The sequence below is a fragment of the Chlamydotis macqueenii genome, chromosome 1 (genome assembly GCF_036417535.1).
Source record: "Chlamydotis macqueenii isolate bChlMac1 chromosome 1, bChlMac1.mat, whole genome shotgun sequence".
NCBI classification, from domain to species: Eukaryota; Metazoa; Chordata; class Aves; order Otidiformes; family Otididae; genus Chlamydotis; species Chlamydotis macqueenii.
Window position 1 is genome coordinate 193,782,375 of NC_141556.1, and position 23,274 is coordinate 193,805,648.

General features: G+C 40.4%; 1 protein-coding gene across 8 annotated transcripts in view; it reads left to right on the top strand.

The window, feature by feature from the left end:
• The first annotated feature begins 434 nt into the window (after positions 1-434).
• The window catches only part of USP12 (ubiquitin specific peptidase 12), a 44,590-nt gene continuing 21,750 nt past the window's right edge, over positions 435-23,274 (top strand). For 4 of the 8 annotated variants that reach the window (XM_086739470.1, XM_086739466.1, XM_086739469.1 and 1 more), the window contains exons 1-3: positions 4,770-4,869; positions 13,759-13,839; positions 22,458-22,671. In XM_086739470.1, coding sequence (XP_086595596.1) covers positions 4,801-4,869; positions 13,759-13,839; positions 22,458-22,671 — 364 coding nt within the window. In that variant the 5' untranslated portion in view covers positions 4,770-4,800. Of the gene's footprint in view, positions 702-4,769; positions 4,870-13,567; positions 13,587-13,758; positions 13,840-22,457; positions 22,672-23,274 lie in introns of those variants that run through there. The other 4 variants (XM_086739467.1, XM_086739471.1, XM_086739473.1 and 1 more) reach the window with 4 other exon arrangements.

Below are 23,274 nucleotides of genomic sequence, written 5' to 3' on the forward strand. Positions count from 1 at the left end.
GAGAGGAACCCGTAGACAGCCACATGCCTCTCCAGGGCCCTGGGAGGGACCCTAGAGCAGCAGCTTTGGCACAACTGCCACCGTTCAGGTGTCAGAAGCCACTCGGAAGTTAGCTTGGCGTTAGAGTGGCAGGAGCTGACAGGAGCCGAAGGTTTTTTCAGGGTCTAAACCCTGAGCGCTGCCACACCAGACGCCCACGCCAGACCGGCCTGAAAGGGCCGAGACACCACCCCGCCCCGCCAAACCGCCCCCCCCCCGGGCCGCGCATGCCTGGTTGCGGCGCTCGGCCCCGCGGGCGGCAGCTGCGGGGAGGGGGCGGAGCCAGGCTCGGAGAGGAGAGGGGCGGGGCGAGGAGCCGGCTGGTGACCCGGCGGCGCTAGGGCGCGGTGGGAGGCGGGGCCGGGCCGGGCCGGGCGGGCTCGCGCTGTGCTGGCCGCGCGCGGGGCGAGGGTGAGCGAGGCTGTGTGGCGGCGGTGGGGAGCCGCGCGCCCGGCCGTTGGGGCCAGCGGGGCTGTGCGTGGCCCGTGGCTGGCGGGGGCGGTGGGGGCTCCCCCCCTCCACCCCTCGCCTGCCTCCCCTTGCCCTCCTACTCCCGCCCGGCCCAGCCCGGCTCCGCTCAGCCCTGTGATTGGGCGGAAGATGGCGCTGGGCGGATGGAAATCCTAATGACAGTCTCCAAAATCGCCTCCATCTGTACCATGGTGAGTGAGGGGCCGGGGCCCAGGCCCGGGCCCCCCCGCCCCGCCGGCTCCCCGGGGGCGGGGCGGTGGAAGGGGCTGCGGGAGAGGCGTGCGGGGGGAGGCCGGGCTTGCCCGGTGGCGGGTGGGGCGGGGCGGGGAGGGGAGGGGTCCCAGGCCCGGGAGCGCTGGTGTGGGTGGGGATCGGGGGTTAATCGGCTTTGGGAGGCTCGGCCTGGGTGTGGATGGGATTGGGCGCGGGGGGAGCGCTGGCCGTGAGCGGGACAGGAGTGCGTGGGGACTGCTTTTCCCCGGAGCCAGGAGGGAGAGCTTTAGGACATCGCCTCTGGTCCGGGGTGGCTCGTTGCCGGGCTACTTTTAGGGCAGGGTTTCGAGAAGCGCCCTCCTTCTCCCCACCCCCCGGCGTTTGTCCCCGGCTCCCCCAGTGCCTCCCTCCGGTGCTGTGGGGCTCTAACCGCCGGCCCAGTAGCAGGCGGGTGCTCCTCTGCTCACCCGGAAAAGTGTTCGCATCCCGCGGGATCTGCCCAGCCGGGCACGCTCCAAGCGTTGGCGTGTAATTTGGCTTGTTTGCATCGATCCCGGTCCTGATAGGAGGCTCCTTCCACTCATTGCTTTTTCATTACTCCCTCTCTTCATAAATTAGAGTTATAAGCAGATACACAGATGTGATAAGGCTATTTTTTTTTTAAGGGGTGGAGAGCTCAGTAGATTCACTTATGGAGGAAAGCTGAATTTAAAGGAAGGAATTATCCCTTAGTAGAAGTCACTGTACTTGTAATGGAAGAGATGAGTGGATGGTTCATAGCCGAAGATCTTGCATTTGTGCTCTTTTCTGCCTATTCCGTGGCTAAACAAACAAATCTGTTTCCACAGGGGAAGGGAAGAGATGGTTAAGGGGAAAAATGCACTCTGTCACCTGGTTTGTTAATTTGCTGAATTAATGAATCTTGTAACGTCAAACAGTGGGAACTGCTGATGTTTTGTATTACTGGAAACTGATTTATGACTTTCATAAATCTTGCTGCAAAGAGGCTTTAACATCTCAAACACATTTCAGAGATGGCACATGAGAATTTTGAATGCATGTCTGTAAGCCCGTGGTGTGAGATTGCTCAGTTGATCAACTGGAGTAATGCTTTTTGTGGTACGGGAGATCACATCTTTTCATTTGGACTTGGAGAGTCTGACTTCTTGAGTTCATGAGCTGTATACCAAGATCTTTATATGGCCAAGTGTTGTAGGACATGCACCACGTACTTCAGGAGTTTTCGTTCTGTTAAGTGGTTAGATTCTAGGTTAGACTGTTGAGTGTGATTGATTCCTGAGCTAGGACGATCTCATTTTACTGCAGTTCTAGCTAACATGTTTTCACTCACAGTTGACCACTAACACTTCTGTAACATAAGTTCAGTGCTGGCCCCTTGATTTAGGTCCAGTGTGGGACCTCACTTTTCTGCTTCTGGACAGCATAGAATTTCTAGGTCTGGACTGACCAAGCAGCTAGTTTAAGATTATTCTGTATGTATGGTTGTTAGAAATAACATTACATCATTGACATTATGTCGTTGACATGTAGGTCAATCCCAAATAGTTTTTTTTCAACTAAAATCTTCTTAGGATTAACTAAAGTGTCTATATCTGTGAAGCTGAAATTCTGACGGCAATTAGATCTTGTCTGCCCAATCATAATCCTGTGCACTGAGGTGGATAAACTCCAGGCATAAGGTTTTTCCTGTGCCTTTCTGATGTATAGTACTGTGAGATGGGACAGCTAGCATAGGATACCTCCTGTAAGAGTTTTTTCAACACTTAATAGATAATATAAGATTGTGCTTAAAATATCTCAGTAAAGATAGTGTGAAGAAGCATTTGATATTTACTGTGAAGTTGTTTAGAAGAATGTGGTTATGGTCAGGTGGATCTTTTTAGTTTTAACAAGAGTCATATACTCATATTTAAGCATATGTTTTGCAAAAAAATTAAAAAGGAATAAAATTGCTGAGTAATACTATTCTTTTCTGACAATTCTTTGTCAGACATATCTTTTTGATAAATTGCCAGACAACTTCCTAAAAATTCTTACAAGTTTTTCTTGCCTTTCCCCATGCCTCTTACAAGAACTCTCAGGCTGTTGCTTCTATTCATGTGGTTGGTTAGTACAAAACCAGTAACAGGCAATTTTTGTCAGGAGGCAGTTTGTGCCTACACAAACCTAACACGCACATACGCTTATAATCTGCAACAGAGCAGTCTGGAACTCTGTTGAAGAAGCTCTTCTATCACAGTCCTGCGTTTCATTACTTTCTTTTTTTGTATCCAAATTAAAATTTCACTTCTGCTGACTCACTTATATTTTATGCATCTTGTCCTTGTTTTTCAAGCTCTGGATATTAGAAAGCAGTATAGTATGCTTTACAGTACTGGCATGTTGTGTGGGTACAGTGAAGAGTGATATCCAGTATTTTTACTTTATTAGCCACAGTGTCTTTTGAGATGATCTTATAAGAACACATTCTGTCTACAAAGGGTTGGCTCTTTTGTACGCTTCGTTAGATCATTGATCTATACTCTGGTGTTCATACCAGTGATGGCAGAGCTCTTCCTGTAGTACTGTCTCCTAGTGTTGTATCCCCTTTGAGCTTCCTTGGACTTCTTTGCTCTACGTCATGGCTCCTGTGGTTCCTTGTGCTGTAGTAAGTCTTAATTATGCAGCTGGAGACTGTGGAAAAGCAGTGGAAAATACCTTTGCCCTTGAGTGGTTTAGCCACTGTTCTTGTTGCAAAATGGATGAAGTGTGTGGTTTTGTTTTTTCTTTTTTTTTTAAATGTCTTTGCATTAAAAGTAGAACTTGGACCCTCATCCATGCATTAAATTGCAGTCAAAGTCTTACCTGACTGAATTATATTGGTTTTTTTTTTGTGCATGGCTGAGAAGTGGAAAAGTAACCCATGCTAACTACAATGAAGATATGCCCCAAGCTGTACTCACCTTAAAATAGAGATTGAATCTAGTACTCCTGACTTTTGCTTCTGTTGTCTAGAACATCGCAAACGCTTGCCAGCAGTTGAAAGATATCAAATCTTACAGTAGCTGAAGTAAAGAGAAGATAGAAATTATCTTTGTAGCTTAAAAACTACAAAAAGCTACAAAGACATTGGTCTCGGACATACAGAAGGAAGTTGTAGTGGTAGTAGTACTTGTTTTTCAGCATTTCTTCTAGAAATGGGTTGATTATGTTAGCACAACCTGAAAGAGTTTTAATGAAATTTTAAAATGATGCTAATCTAGAAGCTGTAGCATTAGACATGACAATACTTTCTTCGTGTTTCAATATTCGTCTACGTGTTCCCTTCTGTATCTGCCAGTTTAGCATCTTATATACAGAGTCAGAGTCACTAAATGTCTTCAGTGATCGATTCAGCCCCCCGACGCTGACATCAAATACTTAGTTTGTGGCTAGATCTGGATTGTATGATGTAACAGTGTGTTCTGCATGGTAAGTCTCTGCGTATCTTAGAGTCTGAATTTTTGTTTTGTTTTTGAGAGGGCTAAGACTTGTGGAATCATGCTGAATGGCTGGCTATTGTCCTTTCAAACAGCCTGTCTGCTGTCTAAGGGTCCTCTCACCAGTACTCTTTTGCCTGTTTCAGTCACATTTGACAAGGATGAAGAGGTCTCAGAGGTACTTAAGTTCAAACAAACATCTTGGGGAAAAAAGGGCAGCTTAGAGTAAACAGACCCAGTAAGTGCCCAGCTGAGGGAAGGCTGGAGTGCAGCCACCTCGGATGTCATAGCAGAGAGGCTTTATAAAAACACTTAATTGCAGGAAAATTTTATAACTGTGAGATAGATGTACATCTATGGACTGCATTACTGCCTAAGGAATTACTTGTTTACAGTAGGATTTTCAAACCTGATTGTGAAATCTGCACTTAATGTAAATTGATGTTTGCCAGAGTTTGCAGTCAGCCAGAAATGGTTATGAGGTACTCACTCCTGTTCCTTCTAATTGCACTGTCTTCTCTGAAGCACAAATTAAAATACTTAAACATTAATTGATGATCAGGTTAACAGATTCCACAGGAAAGCCTACAGAAGACTCATGCTGGAAGAAGTGAGAATTGACAATTACAGCAAGGAAAGAAAAGTTGTGGAAAAACATAGCTTCAAAGTGAGGAGGTGATAGAAAAGAAAGCAGAAGAGAAGGGGACTAAAATGACACAGAGAAAATAGCAGTGTTATGATATTCCTTTATCCAGCTATCTGACTTGCTTATGTAGCAGAGCTGGCAAGAAGGAACACGTGCTGCGTCTCAGCCACTGCATTTCACTCTGGCATCCTGACCTGAATCCACCTTGACCGGTGGACTGGAGTGTTCAGACACGTGTTGTGTTGTGGTGATTCTGTTACAAGCATGTTACCTTTTGGATAAGTATTTGTTAGACAGTTGCGGTAAGAGCTTAAACCACAGTAGGGAGGTTCAGTCATCTGTTGGAGTTTTTATCAGGAAAGTATTTAATGATAAATACGACATCAAGACTGAAGCATGATTGTGGCATTTGTCATCATAATTTTTGTAGATACAACATGCTACAATATGGTAATAAAAGATGAGTCTGTACATTTGCTCTTTAAAATACTGGCTTTGTGTCACTGTTTAGTATACTAATTAATTTAGATGAATTTGTTTTAAATTTATATCAAAATATGAATTTGACTCTAAATTAACATAAACCAAATGTCAAATATGAGACACTAAGAAAAAATTCCTGAAGTTCTGTAGCTGTAAAGCAGTATTTATAACAGCACAGGGCTGGATAATTTCAGTTATATAAATGTTCCTTTTTCTTTTTACTGCTACATATACATATGTTCATCTTGCAAGTTCTAAGCACAAAGAACAATGAAATACAAACTTGGACTCTAGTTTTGCTGACAGAATTTCTAGCTGTGTCAGTGGGATTAACTGATCCTATTACTAGAAAAGCTTGAATATTTAGGTTGATCATTTACGTAGGCTTTGTATTTACTTTTTAAACTACTGAAGCAACTAATTTGCATTAAGACTTCTAGGAATGATTCTTAAAAATGTGGTAAAAGGATGTTTGTCTATTAATTCATATTGTCTACTTTTCTCTTTCAAATTTGTTGAAAGAAAGAGATGTATAAAAGCCCTGTATAGAGAGTAGCTTTTATTTTCTTAGCTTAGGAAGTTTGCTAAAGTTAAATGCTTTTTAATGAATGATTTATTTCAATAAGGTCTATCTGATCTTTCAGTTGAGGAAAAAAAAAATCTAGACCTTTTTGTAGTGTAGAACCAGAATAGTGTGTTAACATAAGTAGACCAGAACTGGAAAACATTTTAACGATTTTTCATAAACTCAAATTCTTTTTATAATTCCATGAAAATGGGAAATTGTAAAAGCAACATACTTCTTTCTATGAAACAGGAATTATGTGGGTTAACAAAGCATGTGAAACACACCACAGTGTGCAGTTTATCAACAAAACCAGTTGAGCAAATGTGATGGTTTTGTGTTGGTTTTTTTTTTTTCCTTTTTTTTTTTTTTTTTTCTCTCCCTCTGCATTTTGTGCGATTAGGTAAGTCTGATTTTTCTAAAAGATGAATATAATGCTTATACCTGTCTGTACTTTTTAAGCAGTGAAAGATTCCTAAGGTCACCATCAGATCCTGTTTTAAATACATCTCACAGGCTTCCTATCTTGTCTGCTAGTGTAATTCAACCTTTAACTAAAAAATCTTTGAAGGTAATAGTTTTGATCTTTTGGGACCCCACTTAATAAGTGTCATTATGAGATGTGTTGCTGTTGAAAATCCGTCTGATTGGAGGAAACTGAAGCAAAGGCACCTGATATTGTGAACAGTGTTACCCCAGGAATTTTCTGGAATTATACAATATAAATACGACTCGTCTTGTTGGCAGTATTTTAGTTTTTAGCAATATGATTTAATTCTGTATTGGGTGGGTACTAGATGAAGTCCGTTTCAAGTCTGACAGTGACTGGGGAAGAACTGTAGAAGCATCATTACATCTTTTCATGTTTTGAAGATCAATTCCACGAAAGAGCCAAGCCCAGAGCCCTAATGTGCTGAATCTCAGCTTCATATGTGAGAGTAACTTATTTTTTGACTTCAGTATTCAAAACAGAAGGAAATATGACTGTATCTAGTTGTTGTGGTGGAAAATATGCCGTCTATTCTTAGTGGGGCTCAAAAAGATGGGCGTGATAGACATACCAAATGTGAAGAGAAGGTAATTCTGTGCTATCTTATCATTTTCCTTACTCAGGCAGAGATGTTTTTACTTTGTACTCAATAAATCTTTTGTCTTAGTTGCACATGATTAGAATTACAGCACTATGTCTTTAATTAATTAAGAAAATAACACTATTTGTAAGTGTTTTAAAAATATGAACTGAAACAATCCAAATATTCTGTAGTTAGATTATCAAGTTGTATATTACTAACGCATGTTCTTTTGCAAATAAATGAACAGCAAGGATTATTGAATCCCACTCAGCATATTTCACTTCTGCTTCCTGGACTAGAGACAATATCAAAAGAAATATGTTTCCATTTTGATTGGCAGGCAAAATAACAGATATAAACTGATTAAATGTAGCTATTCTGTTTGCTCTTAGACTTGATTCATATAAATACATGGAAAAGGATGAATTCACATATGTTGATAAAACATAACTGGAAGAGTGGAATTGTGTATTTCTTCCTTACCAGAAGAGTCCATCAGTCACAGTGCATTAACTAGTGCACGCTTGAGAAGTGGGCCCATGTGAACTCCTGAAGTTCAACCAGGCCAAGTGCAAGGTCCTGCATGTGGGTCGGGACAATCCCAGGCACAAATAGAGACTGGGTGGAGAATGGATTGAGAGCAGCCCTGAGGAGAATGGCTTGGGGATGTTGGTTAATGTTGGGAGCTCAACATGAGCCAGCAATGTGCACTTGCAGCCCAGAAAGCCAACTACATCCTGGGTTGCATCAGAAGTGTGACCAGCAGGTCAAGGGAGGTGATTCTGCCCCTCTACTCTGCCCTGGTGAGACCCCACCTGGAGTACTGCATCCAGCTCTGGAGCCCCTGGCATAAGAAGGACATGGACCAGTTGGAGTGAGTGCAGAGGAGGGCCACGAAGATGATCAGAGGGCTGGAGCACCTCTCCTGTGAGGACGGGCTGAGAGAGTTGAGGCTGTTCCGCCTGGAGAAGAGGAGGCTCTGGGGACACCTTATAGTGGTCTTCCAGTACCTCAAGGAGGCCTACAAGAAAGCTGGAGAGGGACTTTTGACAAGGGCATGTAGTGATAGGACAAGGGGTAATGGCTTTAAACTGAAAGAGAGTAGATTTAGATTAGGTGTAAGGACGAAATACTTCACTATGAAGGTGGTGAGGTGCTGGAACAGAGAAGCTGTGGATGCCCCATCTGTGGAAACGTTCAAGGCCAGGTTGGACGGGGCTTTAAGTGACCCTATTTAGTGGAAGGTGTCCCTGTCCATAGCAGGGGAGTTGGAACTAGATGTCCTTTAAAGGTCCTCTCCAACTCAAACCATTCTATGGTTCTATGAGTCACTAGTGGCACAGACAAGAAAGAGTATTCTAATACATGTCAAAAAAACAAGTGAAAGCACTAGTAAATGAGTGCTGCTATAGCGAGATTTATTTTTTTCTAATTATCAATAATTAAATTATTTTTATACTTGTAGTGTTTTATTCTTGCTCAGGAAAACGTTGCTATTCCTGGTTATTGAGTTTCTCTTTTACTTGTAATGCTTTTCTGTCATTAGGAAGAATAAAAGTTCTGTTTTGTGGGGGGGTTTGTTCTTGTTCACTTACCTTATAGCTAAGGTCTAAAGGTTTAAACAAACTGGGCTTACACATGCCTGTGCAACATGATTTAGTTAGGTGAGTCACCTTTTATCTTTATTGTTTCCTGCTTCTTGAGGGCAGAGGATAGCATTGGAGGGAAGGATCTAGCATAGTGCACGTGTGAAGGGAGAAATACATCTTCAGAATTTTGACAACAAATGTAAGTTTTGAGATAAGAAATTTCTTTTAAAGGTGAAATTTTTGGTTTTACTTTTGAAATTTACAACTCAGTAAAGCTAGAGGATAAAATAGCTACAGCAAATTAGTGAAAAGATGATCCACCAAGGTATCAACTGATATTTATTGTAGAAAGGGATAGGTCAACCCCTCCCCCGTTACCCTCCAGTACGACTAACACCAGTGTAATCTTCAAAGCACACTAGGCTGGTTATGAATCAAGTATTTGTAAGAGAAATGCTGCCTACTAGGTTGGATGGTAACAACAAGATAGGAAATGTACAGTTGAAAACTGCAATTGTTTGCCTGCTTGCTGATGTTTTTAGACAGAAATTTTAATATAAAGTGGCCTTGTATTCTTTTTTTTTTTTTTTTTTCCTTTAGACAAGTGCTGGGTGCATTTTCATTAGTGTTTTAGTTCAGGTAAGGTGTGTGCAATTCTGAAATGATTCTCCCAGGCATCCCAATTTACCATACTTTGGTTTGCATCTTGGAATGGCCTTAGAGTGCACAAATTAGATTCCTTTTGGAGGAAACTAAATCAAGCAACATAGTTTAGCTGCAACTGAGTGTTCAGTCACAGAGGGGGCCTAGAACCAATCTGGCAAAAACCCTCTGAATCCCAAAGTGTGTACGTTAGATCATAAGCACCAACTGATTTGCTTTACAGATTGGCTCCAATTATCTTATCCATATGGTAGCTGTTTGTGTGTCTCAGGAGTACTGGTTCAACATGTAGCACCACAGTAGTGTGACCTCTGAGGCAGTGAGAAAAGGGAATAGTAAAGGCGGACGTGATATTTAACAATGTTATTGCTTTAGCAAGTGAAAAACTGAACCCACCATCATGTGTCTGTACTCTTTTCCATTGAAATGTAACAATGTCAGAGTTCTTTTAATTTATGTAACAACTTTGGGAGAATCTATGTCTGAAAAACTTAAAAATTGGGAAAATTCAACTGTACTTAATTAAAAGATGCTACAGTTTCCTCTCCCACTGTGTTTTCTGGGCCTTAATTCCGCTAAACTGAAATAAAACACTCATTTGGTTAATGTTAAATGTGTTAATTTATAGAAACCTCAAGCTCTTCTGAAAATAAAAGTTGAGAAACTTAATTAAGGGCCTTTCATGATAAACATGGGTTATTATCCCTTCATTAAAAAAAATTAGAATCTAAGGGGATCTTTGATACATCCAATAAAATAATATAGCCTTTTTTCTTTAACTTGGTGGGGAAGATAAGCAGTAAATGTTCAACTGATCTGAACATGGTTAAACTAAGATTACTTATGATTTATCTCGTATCAATTTGAAGTTAAACACAAGATTAAGAGTACAGTAGTTCAGCTTTACACCTAACTTTCATTATGTGTGAAAACATTATTATATAATAATTGATATTTTAACATTGTTTCCAGAATAATTTTCAATAACAAATAAAAGTTAAGCAAATCTTGATTTCATATTGTGTTGCTGAACCTTAGTTGCTGAACTTTCCACTTTATAAAGCTATATCGCATTAACTGTGACAAATACATGTTCTGTATGCCTGTATAATTATCTCTGTGCTGGAAGGGGGTTAATGTAAGGCAGTGTTTAGTGATGTATAGATTTTATACTAATATGATGCAAAACTGGTAAATGCTGGCATTATTGCAATATTAGCTTTTTTTGGACTTCTGTTGTGCCTCTGTTCCTTCCCACTTCTGGCTAAAGACCTTGTGTGCTTCCGCTCAGAAGGGTATGGAAACTGGAGGTGGGTGTACTGACTAAAGCTGATGATGTTTCTTTCTGTCCCCTGCACAATGTCAAAGCCAAGTTGCTGTGTGGGGACTGAGCACTTATTGTATGGGTTGTTCAGTAAGTCCCAGAAAAGAGAGCTTCATTTGGGGATCTTCTCACATCCCAGTTAAGTGGCAGAGGGAGGAATTCTAAACTCTGCAGCATACATCACAGACTGAAATCTCTCAAGTCCACATCCCAAGCCCAGTAAGTCAATTTTGGATGACAGAAAGAGAGAGACTCCACGTCTGCCATAAACCTCTGCTCTCCTATTGTCCAAAAGATGATATGGTACCATAGTAGTTGGTGGTGTCACAGTGCTTCCCCTCTGCATCTGTATTTGCATAATGGCAGAGTCAGCTGGGACTGATAATGTGTACTGTAATGCTGAATGGGAAACCTTTTGTAGCAAGGGATAGTTAGGTTTTAAAATAGCTTTTGCGGGTCAGGTGTGAACGTGCATTTTAGCATACTCTTTCAAGCCCCAGCTGCATGCTATGCTTTCCCTCTCTGCAACCAACACAGCGTGCCCAGTATAAATGATTACTTTGGAAGGCGGCATAACATCCTGCATGGAAGAGGAAAAGAGACCTGTAGAGGGAAATCTGAGTAGCTTGAGGGTTTTTATATTGGTGTAAAACATCCATGCTGGTTTGTAGTAATAAAACGTTCATAAACAACTGCCTTCAAACGTAACTAATGCCATGCTTTGAAATAATGTGAAAGTCTAAGCCCTGAATGAAACAGCCTTGAATAATCAGAAAACCATAACTATACTGGAGTATCTTAGCATGTCTTTCTGATTACCAAGTCAGGATATTTATTGTGCTAGAAAACTAAATACCATGTTCAGGTCTGTACAAAACAGAAACATCAAAGTTTATACCATAATATTCTTCCTTCCAAAGACAGAATAAAGCAGCTACTCCACCCTAGCTTTGAAAAGAGAAAGAAAGAATTTCCTAAAAGCCTGCTCTTTAATTTATTTATTTTTAAAGAAGGAGAGATTTTAACAGTAGGATAAAAAAGGCCTCCACAGTTCCTTTTTTTCCTAGTTTATTTGTAAAATAATATCCACCTTGCCAGAGCTCATGGGTGTCTTTCAATAAGGCTGCAAAACTAAATATTCAGAAGTTGTGGAGTGCTTTAATCTTAAATGAGAGTTTGTAACCTCTTTTCCTTACCACTATCATCACCATTTGAGAACAGTTTCTAAAGTAGTAAGCCTGGGAGCCCGATCCCCAGTAAAGGAGAGACTTTATCATAATTGCAGAGGGTATGACTGATAAAAAATCAGCTGGGGCTGTGTTGTGAATGGAGCAGAGCTGTACTGTCTCAAGTGAGGAATTATGCTGTCTTTTGCTCTGTTGTAGTTAAAGTTGTTGCTTCCTAATGGGTCTTTGACCATGGGTTTTCAGTTTCAGAACTACTGACCTAGACTGTGTAACCGCTTGTAAGTTTTGTGGTACCACAATCACGTCATGGCAGATTTCATAATAGAATTCATTTAATTTCATTTTAATTTTATACATTTTGGTACAGTCTTAATATTAATTCTGACTCCCTTCCCCCAATGTGTAATTAATCTCTGAAATCCTGTGGGCTGTTTTTAATGCAGTTTGTGATTTTGATTTAATTTTACTGTTGTGATGTCTAGGGCTATTTGCTACATTTGTGATGTAAAGAAGGAACTTGTTGGGAAGGAGTCGCATCTGCTTTTAAGATTTTTCACTGTATGCTATGTGCTATTTTAGCTTCGCTTAGGCCTGACTTTAGACTGGAATATTCATGCTCATATATTAGTTTGATAGAGGAGATATATATATATTTATATATATTTATTTATATTTATATATATAAATATAAATCAGTGTTGTGTGCAACAAAAAGGATTTAGAGTTGGATACATCTGCTTTTCTCTAAAAGCAATCAGTGTAAAAGACCAGAGAAGGATATTTTTTCTCTGAATTTTCAAGAGTAGAAGTTTTTCTGTCTCTGAAGAAAAAAAACCCTCTCTTTCCTTTGAAATTCAGTGTTTATTGCACCAGTTCAGTCAGAAGTGATTGGTTGGAACCACAGGTTAACCAAAGTTACATTCTCTGACTTCTTTTTCAGGATCAGACCCAAGAGATTTTGGGCAAAGGCTGCAGCATTGGTAATGCACACTAATGCTAGTTATACTGTGCTGACTTTTAATTTTTCAAAGTTCAAGGTATTTAGCAAAGCACTTTGAACATTTTATAGTTTTGGTGTAAGTGGAAGAGACCATTCTTCTTGCTTCCTATGAATAATCTGCATTTCTTAATGTTTTCTGAAATATGCTACATAGTATGAAAATTACACTTGTTAAGGGGAGCTCACAATTTCGCCTTGTATCACCTGCATTGCAATACTATATTAATACAATTGTTATTAAAGAAGATCCACTCTGAAAATAATAAATACAGAACATCAAAACAGTGTAATTGCATGAAAATACATGAAAATGATGCAACTTACTTTGAGGTGTTTTTGAATAGAACGTATTTAGAAACATATCTCTAAGGTATTTTCAATTATGTTGAAATAATTTTCTTGTGGTAGAAGAGTATTAGGTTCTTTATTATAAGTATGTAAGTATTAAGTTACGGCAAAGAAGACTTGCTGTCTGCTTTAAGACCTGTGTGAAATGGATTTGTGGACAATCTAAACATCCTGAGAGTGCAAATCAACACAGAACTCAAAGGGCTGATTTTTCTGCGTTCATGGCTAACTTTATCGTGCCTACGAGCTTGTCTTTGCATTAAGCAGTAGACTAACTAAACAAGTTTGGTTAACGTGCCATGTATGATTGTTGAGCTCCACTCCACTCCACTTTCTCCCCCCTCCAGGGTATAGATAGGAAGGTCTTTAATCTGTTTTCAAATTTAGTCTTTCATTTATTTTTGTTTTCTTCCCTCCTGACTAGAGAGAGCTTCATTGTAAGTAAGTTTAATAAAGCTGAAGTCTTACGATCTGAGATCTGAAGATACTGGTTTGGTGTTAACAAGGTATATGGTTGTGACAAGGATTTTTTGGTGGTTTTTGGTTTTTTTTTGGTTCATTGGTTTTCATCATTTATCCTTGAAAAAAAAACCCAACACTTTTTTTTTTTCACAACTAGTTAAATTCACTGTGTACATAGTTACAACACTAATATTTTACTGCTTTTGATTTTTCTAGGGCGCCAATGCCTCAGCCTTGGAGAAAGAGATTGGTCCGGAACAATTTCCAGTCAATGAGCACTATTTTGGTTTGGTTAATGTAAGTTTCAGTCCATAGTTTCATGGCTTTGAAATGCCACGCGTGGATTTGTTAAATTACAAGACTGTGACTGAATGAATAATTAAAACACTGAAAGATACAGCCATTGAATATTTATACTTATTGAAGTGTGTTTCAATATTCAGTGTATTTGTTGAAATATAGTACTGAAGTGATTGCTGAAATTGGACTGTGTATTTAATACTTTATTTCATTTTACTAATTGTAGGGTACTTTTAAAATTACTTTGTTGCTATTAAAATGTATAAGTTTTTTTTTAAAAAGCTGATTAAATATGAATCTTGTAGTTAATAATATGCCAATCTAAGTGAATAAATACAGTAAAAGTAAAAAATCTGTGATAGACTGCTGATTATGTGAAGTGTTCACATTTGGTATTTGTATTAAGATTTTGAAAAAATACTGAGCCCAAAGGGGAAATAAATGGTAGAAAAAACATACTGAATTGTTCAATTCAATCATTAGTTTTAAGGAATAATTTAAACTTTAATTTGTAGTATTACCCATGAAAAGTATATCTGGATAGAAATTGCATTATTCTGAAATAAAATATTAAACAATTTTATTTGTTTGGGAATATTTAAACCAAGTTGATTTAACAAGAGCTATTATCTTGTGTTTCTTAATGAAACTAATTACTTCTAATGCTGTCCTGTTACTATAACATATGTCTCTACCTCTAGGTTCTTAGCACTGACATGGTTCAAGAGTCTGCAGTCCAAATGTTGTGCAGTCAGTAAACACTCCTACTGATAAGCTGACTTACATGCATCTCAAATGCCATGCCTTAAATTAGTGGTTTTTTCCTTTCTGATGAAAGTTTAAATACCTTCAAAAAAAGAGGAAATACAGTAGTTTACCTGTTAACACCTGTTATTAGTTCTGTAGCAGAGCTTAGACTTCCCATCAAAGCTGTTATTATATTTTCTCAAATCTATTATTCTGTTGACAGATAACCTGTTTTCCTGATTTCTAGTCAAGTCCAGAGACTATTTAAGACTTAACAGTAAAATTGTATTGTATGCCTGATCTTGAAGTTTTACATATTTTGTACTCTTAAGAAAAGTTCAGATAAAGGACAATCTCCCTAATATATAATGAGTATCACCAATTGCTGACTTCCTGTAGTCCAGATGGATTAGGAAATTTGAGGGGAGATCTATCTTTAAGTCATTGCCCTCAACTGTACACATAAGAGGTAGGCAGCTAAGTTATCTCAGAGTGCTCTTCACTTTCTGTGTAGTACAGGAATGTTGCTTACTTTAGCTTCAAACTATAAAGTTTTATGGACCAAAATTCTTTGAACTGTAACCTGGTAAAATTGTATTCCATCTGTGGCACACTGCTGCTGTGTTTTTCAGGTACTGTGGTTGGCTAAGGAAATTCAGTCATATTGTTGCTTGGATGGTTTCATAGAATCATAGAATGGTTAGGGTTGGAAGGGACCTTCAAAGGTCATCTAGTCCAACCCCCCTGCAAGGAGCAGGGACATGCCCAACTAGATCAGATTGCTCAGAGCCTCATTCAACCTGGCCTTGAACGTTGCCAGGGATGGGGCATCCACCACCTTTCTGGGCAACCTGTTCCAGTGTTCTACAACTTGCATTGTAAATAAATTTTTCCTGATATCTAATTCAAATCTACCCCCCTCTATTTTAAAACCATTACCCCTCATCCTATCACAACAGGCCCTACTGAACAGCCTTTCCCCATCTTTCTTGTAGGCCCCCTTGAGGTACTGGAAGACCACTATAAGGTCTCCCCGAAGCCTCCTCTTCTCAAGGCTGAACAGCCCCAGCTCTCTCAGCCTGTCCTCATAGGAAAGGTGTTCCAGCGCTCTTATCATCTTTGTGGCCCTCCTCTGGACCTTCTCCAACTGGTCCATGTCCTTGGACCCAGAACTGGACGCAGTACTCCAGGTGGGGTCTCATCAGGGCAGAGTAGAGGGGGAGAACCACCTCCCTCGACCTGCTGGCCACGCTTCTCTTGATGCAGCCCAGGATGCGGTTGGCCTTCTGGGCCGCAAGAGCACATTGCCAGCTCATGTTGAGCTTCTCATCCACCAGCACTCCCAAGTCCTTCTCCTCAGGGCTGCTCTCAATCCATTCCCTGCCCAGCCTGTATTTGTGCCTGGGATTGCCACAACCCAGGTGCAGGACCTTGCATTTGGCCTGGTTGAACTTCATGAGGTTGGCACAGGCCCACCTCTCCAGCCTGTCCAGCTCCCTCTGGATGGCATCCCTCCCTTCCAGCGTGTCGATGGCACCACACAGCTTGGTGTCATCAGCGAACTTGCTGAGGGTGCACTCTACCCCACTGTCCATGTCTCCGACAAAGATGTTGAACAGGGCCAGGCCCAACACAGACCCCTGAGGGACGCCACTCGTGACCAAGTCTCCACATGGACATTGAGCCGTTGACCACCACTCTCTGAGTGTAGCCATCCAGCAAACTCATCCACCGAGTGGTCTGTCCATCAAACCCATGTCTCTCTAGAGAGAAGGATGTCGTGCGGGACAGTGTCAGAAGCTTTGCACAAGTCCAGGTAGGTGATGTCAGTTGCTCGTCCCTTGTCCACCGATGCTGTTACCCCGTCATAGAAGGCCACCAAATTGGTCAGGCACGATCTGCCCTTGGTGAAGCCATGTTGGCTGTCACCAACCACCTCCTTGCTCTCCGTGTGCCTTAGCATGGTTTCCAGGAGAATCTGCTCCATGACCTGGCCAGGCACAGAGGTGAGGCTGACCGGCCTGTAGTTACCTGGGTCTTCCTTGTTCCCCTTGCAGATCTGTTATGCAGATTGTATTTACTAACACAGTATGTATATGCCATAAATGTGTCATAAGCTTGCAGAATTAAAATCTATCAGGAAAAGGAAAGGTAGTGACCTCTTAATTAGCAAACTATGGCCAGTGGCTGTTCAGAAAGAATGACAGAGCTAATGATAATTAAAAAGAAATATTAGATAATGAGGTAACAAATTAAGAGTACTATTAGAATGAGAAGTGATGTAAATCACAATCTTTGCCTTAATTGATTTCTCTAATTGTTTTATAGCAATTACAAGAAGTGAAGCGCTTAGAGGTTCATTAACATTTACTGCTAATTTTTTCTAATTTGTTTATCGATTTTGTTTATCCTAACTTTGTTCAGAGTAATGGAAAAACTGGAGATAATGTGGAAATCAATAGCTCTCTTCTCACTGTGTGATTTGAGATGTCTGGAATGCGGAACAGGATTTTAGATAAGGATAGCAATTCTGAAATAGAGACCTGTCAGTGGTAAATTGATATTAGGATTAGATATTAGGAAAAGAATTTTTTACAATGGGGGTGGTGGAACACTGGAACAGGTTGCCCAGAGAGGTGGTGGATGCCCCAGCCCTCGAAGCGTTCAAGGCCAGGTTGGATGAGGCTCTGAGCAACCTGATGTGGTTGGAGATGTCCCCGCTCCTTGCAGGGGCGGTTGAACTGGATGACCTTTGAAGGTCCCTTTCAACCCTAACCATTCTATGATTCTAAATGTAGCGTTTATCCAGAGGTAGTGTAAAAGAAGAGAAGGTAGAAGCACTGTCTTACCTCCTCTCCAGCTTTGTGGCGGAATCTAGGGATTATTCAGAGAATGTGCTGAAAGAACAATTTGAGAAGTAAAAAGAATTAAGAAAGGGCAATTATGGGAAGCATATGGAAGACCAGAGGGGATGTTTGATTCTGTCAATGAAGGCTCTAAATGGAAAATTCGGCTTAGGTTTGAGAGGACAATATCATTTACTAAATCAGCAGGAAATATTTAAGATACATGGTAAGATGAAAATGTATGATGTCCCATGCACATGGACAACCAGGAACATGAAGTCTGCCTATCATTCTTCTTTCCCTCTACAGTGCAGTAACACAAACTATTCGAAGCTCTGTGCTTCACAAATTAAATAAATTATTTTATCCAATGAGTATGAAATAGTGAACATTTTTAGTCTCTTAAGAGCTATTGTAGTAGCTCTTCAGCAGTTTATCAGACTTCTAGAGAAGAAAGTTTGGTTATTCCGTCTCTTGCAATGGATCTCTGTGCTTTGCAGAAATCCTGTTTACTGGCGTGGCCCATTGCAAGAAATAAAAGTTGTCAGAGCTGCCAATGCATCAGAGCTGAGAGAAACCCTAGTGCTGCACGAAGACAGTGTTCTAAGCAGATCTAATTTCTTTTTTATACATCTGTGGGATTCAACAACCAAGTGTCTTCCCAGTTATATATTGCATCAGAAGAAGGCTAAAAGGCTGAAAGCCTTAGTGAGTGTGTGGTGGTTTCTTTGCAACTTTCCTGATTGACTTGTTGTTTTATTTCTAATTTTCACACAGGTTTGAGTGCTGTAATTTTGATTTTGGAATTAAAAAAAAAATGAAGAGATGTGTGTGGGAAACATACGGAGTGCAGTATTTTTGTGAAAGGAAATATTCTGATGTCTCAGAATTTAGAACAGCAGAACCATATGAACTGAAAGAAAGAGAACATTTGTTTTTTTTTTTTTTTTTTACTTTTCTTAGGTATGCATGTCTTAAGATGATCCTCACAGAAACAGGCAAGCAATAAACAAATTTAAAACATAGGTTAAAATAACTCTGCACTGTATAGTCTCTATAACCTGCCCCTAATGGGACAGAGGACTTTCAGTAGTCTGTACAGGCTGACAGTTTAAGATATACAATTACAATGATGGTCTGTCTTAGACTTTTCTATTGTTATTCTGAGGCAGACTGCACAAGCGTTTCATTTCCCTGCAATTATATTTTGAATAAAGCTAGCTGATTTCTAAAGCTAGCTAAATATCCTTCTTGTTTTGAGTAGTTTGATGGGCTTCCAGTGTTTTTGTATTTCAGAGTGGTGTCAGACTATTTACACTGTCACTACAAAACATGTGGATTATGGTTGCAAATTTATTACACACTGCAGTGCTTGCACGCCTTCTTACAAGTGTTGTGCTTCTGGGGCCATGCTAACTGTAAAGTGAGGGGAGAAGGCAGGTGTCTGTTGGCCAGGTTAGCAGGAGAGCTGAGTATTGAAGAAGCAGAATTAGAAAGTGAAGAATATGTGTTCAGGAGGTGGTGGGAGGATGAGGAGACTGGAGCAAGGTCTTGGGTGTTTTCTTAAAGGAGAGGTGTGCTTTTGTATTGGAGTCAAAGGTGAGAGGTAAAGTGGTAATAGTGGTAAGACCAGCATTTATTCGCATAACAAATTCCCTATTTGCTTAGTGTAGAAACCTCCTCACCTTTTCCCCCTTGTTGATTAGTACATGTACCAATATAATTTTAAAATAAAAGCTTCCAATCATTAAAAAAAGATTTTAGGTTTTGAAGAGGTGAAGAGTGATGCTTTAGGTATAGAACAAATGTGAACTAATTATATTTTCTTCAGGAGTTTGTTTTCAAATCATCTTCTATTGCCTACTGTCTTTCTAAATTTGGTTGAAGAAAAGCTTTTACAAACTTAATCTGTTTGCTTTTCTTTCCTCTCTACAGGCATGTACGTTAACATGCATTCATATAAAATTAATCTCCTGAATTTTGTTCAGTGTTCTGAGTTCTCTATTGCTTCAACTGGCTTTGGTCTTCTCTCACTGTGTGTTTGCCATTCTAATTAATTTATCATCAGACAGTTCCTTTTTAAAATTGGAATGTTACAGAGTTTCTAATTTGCTGCCTTTTCATCGTTTGACACTTGTAGAAATTTTAGCACTTTTTCCCATTTGATTTAATTTTTAAAACTTTCTTAACATTTTAATATACTTTTCCTTTTATGGCTATTTCTAATTATAAGCTCATAAATAGTTAGCTTACAATATTAAATGTTTTGACATAAACTACTGTGTGATTTCATCTGCTTCCTTTAAGGAAAAAAAAAGCCTTGGTTTTCCTCTTAAGTTTGTTGACCTACTTGAGTGTAGATTTGGACCACAAAGAAGCTAATATAAGCATTTTCCCTAGCATAAAGAAATAAAAATAATGGACATTAATTTCCTCACATTTTAATATGGAGATCTTAAGCCTTATTAATGTATTTTCTAAAAATACACTTCTTACATATTCTTTGAGTGTGTCTTGGGTATTTAGAAAGTAGTTCTTCATATTTCATTAATTTAAAATTAAGGAAAACAATTTAGTTTCCAGTTTTCTAGTTAAATTGCATGGTGCTCTTGTTTGTCATTGTCTTAATCAGGAGAGCACAAAAACCAGTTACTTCCCTGTTATTCCTAAGATGTAAAAGCTTTTAGTTCTTTTTCTCTGTTAAAAGAACCTCCTCTTAAAGTATCTCTAAATGCACTCTGCTAGAGAACAGTCTCCCCATCACAATATAGTCTTAGAATTTTGTCGTAGTTCAGCACCGATCGGGACCAGACTACGCAGTCTGTCTCTTGCTCCCCCCACCCTCCGAGAGAATAGGAGGAGATGATATAAGAAAAACGGCTCAAGGTTTGAGATAAGGACGGGGAGAAATCCTTAAAGTTACCGTCACGGGCAAAACAGACTCGACTTGGGGAAAACTATTCATTTATTTCTAAAATTAGCAGGAGAATGAGACAGGGAACAAGATTACCTCCCCTTACCCCTCCCTCTTCCCGGGCTTAACATTATCTTTACTACCTTCCCCTCCCGAGCAGCACGGGGTGGGGGAAAGGGAATTTGGGTCGCGGTCAGTTCATCACGTGTTGTTTTACGCCGCTGTGTCATCGTCGGGGGAAGAACTCCTCACATTCCTCCTCTGCTCCAGCGTGGGGTCCCTCCCACGGGCCACAGTCCTTCGTGAAACTGCTCCGGCGTGGGTCATCTCTTCCACGGGGTGCAGTCCCTCTAGAACAGCTGTCCCAGCGGGCCCTCCATGGGCCACAGCCTCCTTCAGGCCTCCACCTGCTCCGGTGTGGGGTCCTCCACGGGCTGCAGGTGGATCTCTGCTCCTCCGTGGACCTCCATGGGCTGCAGGGGGACAACCTCCTCCACCATGGTCATCACCACAGGCTGCAGGGGAATCTTGGCCAGGAGCCACATTACTCCTCCCCCTCCTTCTTCGCTGACCTTGGTGTCTGCAGCCGTTCCTCACAACAAGCTGGCAGACGTCTCTCAGGATCCTTTTTACATCTTATTCACTTCTCATCTCCTCTCCACTTCTTGCAGCCGGGCCGGGCCGAATTGGGCCCAGTCGGCTGCCCGGCGGGAGGCCAGAGGGTGAGGCCTGCAAGGCCCACGAGGCTTGCGCCTCCCCCTCTCTGCCCCCCCGCTCAGCTGATTCACATCTTCCCTCCTCTTTTTTCTGTTTTCCCCTACTTAAATACGTTATCGCAGAGGCATTATCACGGGACATTCTGCTACCAATCGGCTCGGCCTTGGCCAGCAGCAGGTCCGCCCTAGGCCTGACCGAGTCCACTGAACACAGGGGAGCAACTTCTAGCAGTTTCCTCCAGAAGCTACCACCTTAGGCCCCGCCTCACTAACAAAACCAGAACAAATTTGCTACTCTTATATGCAATTGTCTGTATATAAAACATAAAATGTGAAATAAAGATCATATTTATGGAATGTGTGTAGCAGGTATGAGCTTCAATTTGCAGATTGCTGCTGAAAGGTTGGATTACTTGCTGAGGGCCTTATAAAGATTTTTCTCACACTTTCAGTGTTAGATAATAGGTTTCACCGGAGAAGGGCAGCATAAAATGAGAGTGGCTCTATCCACTGACAGCTCATGATGCCTTTGCAGAGGTAATGGGGAGGTTTGCAGTGTTGGGGTGAGCTGGAGACAGTGTTAGTGGTCACAAGATTCAAGTGCCTAAGAGCTGGAAAGTGTCTGGGGAAGAGGGGCCTCTGGAGTGTCCTGGTACAGAGTAGGTTACAGACGCTTTTCTTGCTGACTCAGCTTGCCCCATGTCAATTCAGTGGCATGCCTCCCTTCAAAATGCACATATCCAAACTGCACATCCTTTTCCTTTCGGTCTCTATTTGGAACTACCACCTGTGCCATAGCTTTGAATCCTGAACAAGCTATGTTGTGCTGTTTTAAATAAAACTCCTGACTGCCAATCCTGTCACTCTAAAATGAGAACTGAAAATGTAGGAACAGGTTGAAGCAGTTATTTCTGACTTTGATATCAACTAATAAGATTTTGAGAATCCAATTTCCGAAGTGTCTGAGAAGCTATCAATTTAAAGCTGAATTTCTTCACAGTACAAGGTCATGCTGTGCCTGTTCTTTACTGCTGTGGCTGCCTTGTGGTAGATGGAGAGATATTTTTACTTGGGCACATTTTGAGAGCTGTGAAACCGGTGGTATTTGTTGAACATTTTGACCTAAGTAAATGCAAAATATTACTAATAAATTTACAATCGAGACAAAATTATATAGTATTGTTCGAATTTACCTAGGCTTTTTTTGCATTTGCTTACAGTGTACTTGTTAATCCTTTGTGAAATGGAAATATGCTTTACTGTCTTAAAGTCAAGAAGAAGTGACTTGCAGAAAATTTGCCCCTGCGTATACATTCTTTTACACTTTGGATTTAATTTTACCTCTCTACAGTAATACTATGCAAGCTAATAAATCTCTCTCTTATTTTATAGTTTGGGAATACATGCTACTGCAATTCAGTTCTTCAGGCACTTTATTTTTGTCGACCATTTCGAGATAAAGTCTTAGCATACAAGAGTCAACCAAGAAAAAAAGAGAATCTCCTTACATGCTTAGCTGATCTCTTCCACAGTATAGCCACCCAGAAGAAAAAAGTCGGAGTAATACCTCCCAAGAAATTTATAACAAGATTACGAAAAGAAAATGGTAACTTATTTTTTTCCTTGCATAATAGTCATAGCAATTATGATTTAATTCTGAAGTTGACATAGTGAAATACCTACATATTTGTTACTTATGGAAGGTGTTCTTGGTCCTGCAGTATAAAGAAGAGGTGACCCTAGAATAAAGGTGTAACCCTGGAGCCGTTTTGAGAAAGAATCCTTGTCTCTCTCTCTCTCTCTCCATGTAGGACTGAGTGTATTGTCAGTGGCTGCTTATAAAATTGCTTGCTAATTTTGCCTTTCTATAAATTATATTTTTATAATAAAAATTCATGGTAAAGCTTTTGTTCTGTGTTTATAAAAACATTACTCTTTGAATGCAGGAATCAGTTTCCCAAACTGAGTGTGTAGAAAGGGTGTTAAGACTTCCCTGCAAGAATCTAGCTTAAAAACCCACACATTTTAAAATTCGTTTAGAATTCATGCAATACTTAGCTTGACTTACTTTTTAAAGGATTAATGAATTTTAAAATCAGTAAGTAGTTCTGGCTAATTTTCTTTAGTGTAGTTGATATCATAAATTTCTAGAGATTTCCAGAGATTTTTAACATTTCTTGCTTCTTATCTACAGGGCTAATTGGTTGAA